The 5,518-nt window shown below is 54.5% G+C and overlaps 1 protein-coding gene across 1 annotated transcript in view; it reads left to right on the plus strand.

Annotated features, from left to right (window-relative positions):
* The window catches only part of Notum (notum pectinacetylesterase homolog (Drosophila)), a 10,240-nt gene extending 7,023 nt beyond the window's left edge, over positions 1-3,217 (plus strand). The window contains exons 10-13 of the mRNA XM_013033097.1: positions 95-195; positions 1,637-1,784; positions 2,380-2,427; positions 2,621-3,217. Of these exons, the coding sequence (XP_012888551.1) occupies positions 95-195; positions 1,637-1,784; positions 2,380-2,427; positions 2,621-2,927 (604 nt within the window). The 3' untranslated portion in view covers positions 2,928-3,217. The remainder of the gene's footprint in view (positions 1-94; positions 196-1,636; positions 1,785-2,379; positions 2,428-2,620) is intronic.
* The last annotated feature ends 2,301 nt before the right edge of the window (positions 3,218-5,518 follow it).

Here is a 5,518-nt window from a genome sequence, read left to right on the forward strand (position 1 = left end):
GGGCGGGGGCAGGGCATGGCTGGGGGATGGGAGTCTCTGCTGTGAGCGCCCCCGCCCCAAACACACACACAGCCTGACCACATCTGTGATGTAGGTACTGGAACGGCATGGTCCCGGACCGCTGTCGGCGCCAGTTTAAGGAGGGCGAGGAGTGGAACTGCTTCTTTGGCTATAAAGTCTACCCAACGCTGCGCTGTGAGTGGCCAGCGCAGATGGGCCGGCGGGGTGGGGGGTGTCCGAGCTGATGCACCCCTTCTGAAAGCCCAGAGGAGTCCCACCCCGAGGAGGTGGCCACACCTATGCCAGGGTGGCTGGTCCTCCCTCTGCCCGGACCATCCCTTTGGTCCCTGGGCTGTCCCCTGACTGTGCTGCTGCTGACATCGCCCCCCCCCCCCGCCCCTGCTGCCCGCCTGTGCTGCTGCACCCAGACAGGGACCTCCTCAGCCCCATAGCTTTGCTTTATCAGAGTGAAATGCCTGACAGCCAGGCCAAAGTGACAGCAGCTTTGTAAGGGGCCCTCTTCAAGGAAAGATAGGTTCTTTTATTTTATTCATTCATTTATTTATTTACTTATTTTGCCGGTCCTGGGGCCTGAACTCTGGGCCTGGGCGCTGTCCCTCAGCTCTTCAGCTCAAGGCGAGCGCTCTACCACTTGAGCCACAGCGCCACTTCCTGCTTTTTTCTTTTTGCTTATGTGGTGCTAAGGAATCAAACCCAGGACCTCATGCATGCAAGGCAAGCACTCTACTGCTGAGCCACCTTCCCAGTCCAAAAGATAGGTTCTTTAAAAAAAAAAAAAAGAAGGCTGGGAAGGTGGCTCAGTGGTAGAGCGCTTGCCTTGTGTGCTTGAGGCCCTGGGTTCGATTCCTCAGCACCACATAAGCAGAAAAAAAAAAGCCTGAAATGGCCCTGTGGCTCAAGTGGTAGAGTGCTAGCCTTGAGCTGAAGAGCTGAGGGACAGCATCCAGGCCCAGAATTCAGGCCCCACGACCGGGCCCTCTCCCTCCCCCGCCAAAAAAAAAAACAAAGAAGGGGAAGTCAGGCGTCTGTGGCTCATGCCTGTCATCCTAGCTACTCAGGAGGCTGAGATCTGAGGTTCAAAGCCAGCCCGGGCAAGAAAGTCTGTGAGACTCTTATCTCTAATAAACCAATCAGAAAACTGGAAGTGGCGCTGTGGCTCAAGTGGTAGAGCACTCCCCTTGAGCTGAACAGCTGAGAGACAGCGTCCAGGCCCAGAGTTCAGGCCCCATGACCAACAAGGGAAAAAAAGGGAGGGGCTTGTAATGTGGCTCTGTGGTAGAGTGCTTGCCTAGCACCCATGAAGCCCCAGGTTCAATTCCTCAGTATTACATTCAGAAAAAGCTGCAAGTGGCTCTGTGGCTCAAGTGGTAGAGTGCTAGCCTTGAGCAAAAGAAGGTCAGGGGTAGTGCCCAGGCCCTGAGTTCAAGTCCCAGGACTTGGGGAGGACGGGGGACGGGCTGGGTGCACTCACCTTGCAGGCAGCAAGCTCTGGGTTCCATCTCCAGGACTGCGGGGCAGGGAGGGGGAGAAAGGACATGGGATGGGGGAGTGTGTGATGGAGCCAGCTGGGCCTTCAGTGCCAAGCCCAGCTGAACTGAACTGTGTCCCCCACCAGGCCCAGTGTTCGTGGTACAGTGGCTGTTTGACGAGGCCCAGCTGACCGTGGACAATGTACACCTCACAGGCCAGCCCGTCCAGGAGGGGCAGTGGCTGTATATCCAGAACCTAGGCCGTGAGCTGCGCAGCACACTCAAGGATGTGCCGTGAGTGTGTGCTGGGGTCCTGCTCTGCTTGGCTCATTCAGCCGCTGTGTTCCAAAACAGGCCTCAGCCAGGCACCAGTGGCTCATGCCTGTAGTCCTGGCTACTCAGGAGTCTGAGATCTGGAGGATCAAGGCCCAAGCCAGCCCAGGCAGAAAAAGTTCCTGAGACTTCATCTGTAAATAATCAGCAGAAAACAAAACTGGAGGCATGAGGGAAAGGCTCACATAGTAAGAAAGCCAGCTAAGCAAGCGAGCGGGGCAAGCTTGAGGCCCTGAGTTCAAATCCTGACAGAAAGATGTAAAAAAGAAAGAAACCACAACAACAAAAGAGGAAGAAAAAAAAATGCCAGAGGTCTCAAAATGGCATGCACCTGCTCTGGATAGCGTCCTGCTGCTGCCCGGCAGGCCGCAGCCAGAGGAGGGCTAAGGAAGACTTGGAGTGACAGAGGGCAGGAGCCGGCAGGGAGCTGTGGGGGTAAGAGCTGGGCGGCTGGAAGGGAAGGACAGACCCAGGGGAGTGGACGGAGCTGGCAGCGGGGTTAGTTCAGGGAGCGGCTGGCGGGGCCAGCTCAGGCTGTCTGACTTTCGTCCACCAGGGCCAGCTTTGCCCCTGCCTGCCTCTCGCACGAGATCATCATTCGGAGGTCAGTGCTCTGGGCTCTGGGGCAGCACAAGTCCTCCCACAGGTCCTCCGCCCCCCCCCAACTGACTCCATGTGAAGGGTTTTCTTCTGGGGACTTCAGCACTGGTTGTGGGGCCAGAATGAAGCCTCTGCCCCCCCCCCAACAGTGGTAAAGACCCCTCCTCCCTGTGACCTGTCTCCGTTTCTGTCTGCAGCCATTGGACAGACATCCAGGTGAAGGGGACCTCGCTGCCCCGGGCGCTACACTGCTGGGACAGAAGCCTCCATGACAGCCACAAGGCCAGCAAGGCCCCCCTGAAGGGCTGTCCCTTCCACCTGGTGGACAGCTGCCCCTGGCCCCACTGCAACCCCTCGTGCCCCACAATCCGCGACCAGTTCACAGGGCAGGAGATGAACGTGGCCCAGTTCCTCATGCACATGGGCTTTGACGTACAGACCGTGGCTCAGCAGCAGGGACTGGAGCCCAGCAGGCTGCTAGGGATGCTGAGCACGGGGAGCTAGGCCCCAGGCTGCCTCAGGTCCACCACCAGGCGCTCCTGCCTCTCCCAGAGCCCATGGAGCCCTACCTGCTCCCCACCTGGGTGAGGACACCTGCGGAGCCGGCCCTGCCTTTGGAGGGCCTGGCCAGGGAGGAGGCCGCCCCCCTCAGCCCTCCCTGGAGGGTCAGCAGCACCGGACATCCCTGCCCCGCCTCAGCGCATCACGTCCTTTGGCATTCTTTTATAAAGTGACTCTTTTTTATTACTTTAATTTTTTAAAAAAGGAAAATAAGAAATATATGATGAATGATATTGCTCTGTAACATATATTTTTTAAATAATGAAAAAAAAAGACGACAAAAGAAACTCTCCTTGTGACTTCGTTTGCTTTTGTTATGTGTGTGCCTACACTCAAATGCTAGTCCTTGGGTTTGATCTCAGGACCTCAGGCTCTTTTTTTTTTTTTTTTTGTCGGTCGTGGGGCTTGAACTCTGGGCCTGGGCGCTGTCCCTCAGCTCTTCAGCTCAAGACGAGCGCTCTACCATTTGAGCTACAGCGCCACTTCCGGTTTTTTGGTGGTTTATTGGAGATAGGAGTCTCACGGTCTTTCCTGTCCGGGCTGGCTTTGAACCGTGATCCTCAGATCTCAGCCTCCTGAGTAGCTAGGATTACAGGCGTGAGCCACCAGCGCCCGGCTTCAGGACCTCAGGCTCTTGGCTCAACATTTCCTACTCAAAGCTGGTTTGGGCTGGGAAGGTGGCTTAGTGGTAGAGCGCTTGCTTGCCTAGCATGCATGAAGCCCTGGGTTCCATTCCTCAGTACCACATACACAGAAAAAGCTGGAAGCGGTGCTGTGGCTCAAGTGGTAGAACGCTAGCCTTGAGCAAAAGAAGCTCATAGACAATGCCCAGGCCCTGAGTTCAAGCCCCAGAACTGGCAAAAAGAAAAAAAAATGCTGGTGCTCTATCACTCGAGCTACGTATCCACTCCCAGCAGTTTGCTGGTTAATTGGAGATGAGTCTTTCAGATTTGTCTGCCCAGGCTGGCTTTGAACTGCCATCCTCAGATGTAGCTAAGATTGCAGTTGTGACCTTGCTGTGCCATTCTGCCCACAGGGCAGTGTGGACACCTGAAGAGGGACTAGGCTCCAACTTCTGACCCTTTCCTGGATATTCAGTGGTCCACCTCAGCTCACATCCTGCTCAAGCCCCTCTGAGGAGGCTGCTCATCCATTCATCCAACGCCCACATCCCAGGGTGGGCGGGCACAGCAGAAGCCACTTTTCATTTTTCTATTGAGAAATTAAATAAGCCAGGCACTGGTGGCTCACACCTGTCATCCTAGCTACTCAGGAGGCTGAGATCTGAGGATCAAGGTTCAAAGTCAGCCCAGGCAGAAAAGTCTATGACACTTTTTTTTCCTGCATGTTCTGGGGCTTGAACTCAGGGTCTAGATGCTGTCCCTCGGCCTTTTTGTGCTCAGGCTAGCAGTATACCACTTGGCCACAGTGCCACTTCTGGCTTTTTCTGAGTGGTCTGTTGGAGGTAAGAGTCGCACAGACTTTCCTGCCTGGGCTGACTTCAAATTATGTTCAGATCTCAGCCTCCTAAGTATAAGTGTGAGCCACCAGTGCCCAGCTCTGAAACTCATCTCCAATGAACCACCAGAAAATGGGAAGTGGCACTGAGGCTCCCGTGGTAGAGTGCTCGCATTGAGCAAAAGAGCTCAAGGACAGCGCCCAGGCCCAGAGTTCAAGCCCTGTGGCAAAAAATAAATTAAATAGGGCTGGGAAGGTGGCTAAGTGGTAGAGCGCTTGCCTTACATGCCTGAGGCCCTGGGTTCAATTCCTCAGCATCACATAAGCAAAAAGAAAAAAGCCGGAAGTGGCACTGTGGCTCAAGTGGTAGAGCGCTAGCCTTGAGCTGAAGAGCTGAGGGACAGCACCCAGGCCCAGACTTCAGGCCCCATGACCGGACGCCCCCCCCCAAAAAAAAATAAGAATAAAATAAATAAATAAGATCTTTGATCAGGTCTCAAGGAGGAGAAAACTTACAAAACTATCAAGTTCATTTCAGGAACAGGTGAATGAGCTTGGAGAAGCATCTGGTGATGGTTCTCACACTTCCCAGCAGCCATCACTGGGTTAAGCTTCTCTAGGTCAGTGGTTTTGTTCTGAGGAGGGAGGTGTCCATGGAATTATCTGGCATCCAGTATATGCAAAATAAATGAATTAATTACCCAATGAGGGGAGTCAGGGTAAAATGCGAGCAGTTTTGCACTAGGAATATCTACAGTGGTGCACGCTGGGTGAGCGAGGACCTGGGTTCCAGGGCCTTTTTTTGGTTGGTTTTCTTTTTTTTTTTTTCTTGCGGGTCGTGGGCCTGAACTCTGGGCCTGGGCGCTGTCCCTCAGCTCTTCAGCTCAAGGCTAGCGCTCTACCAACTTCTGGCTTTTTCCTTTTTGCTTATGTGGTGCTGAGGAATCGAACCCAGGGCCTCAGGCATGCAAGGCCAGCGCTCTACCGCTGAGCCACCTTCCCAGCCCCTGGGTTTTCTTTTGAGGCAGAGGTTTCATTATGCAGCCGAGGTTGGCCTTGAACTTGCAACCCCCCTT

This window comes from Dipodomys ordii, unplaced genomic scaffold (assembly GCF_000151885.1).
Source record: "Dipodomys ordii isolate 6190 unplaced genomic scaffold, Dord_2.0 Scaffold163, whole genome shotgun sequence".
NCBI lineage: Eukaryota > Metazoa > Chordata > Mammalia > Rodentia > Heteromyidae > Dipodomys > Dipodomys ordii.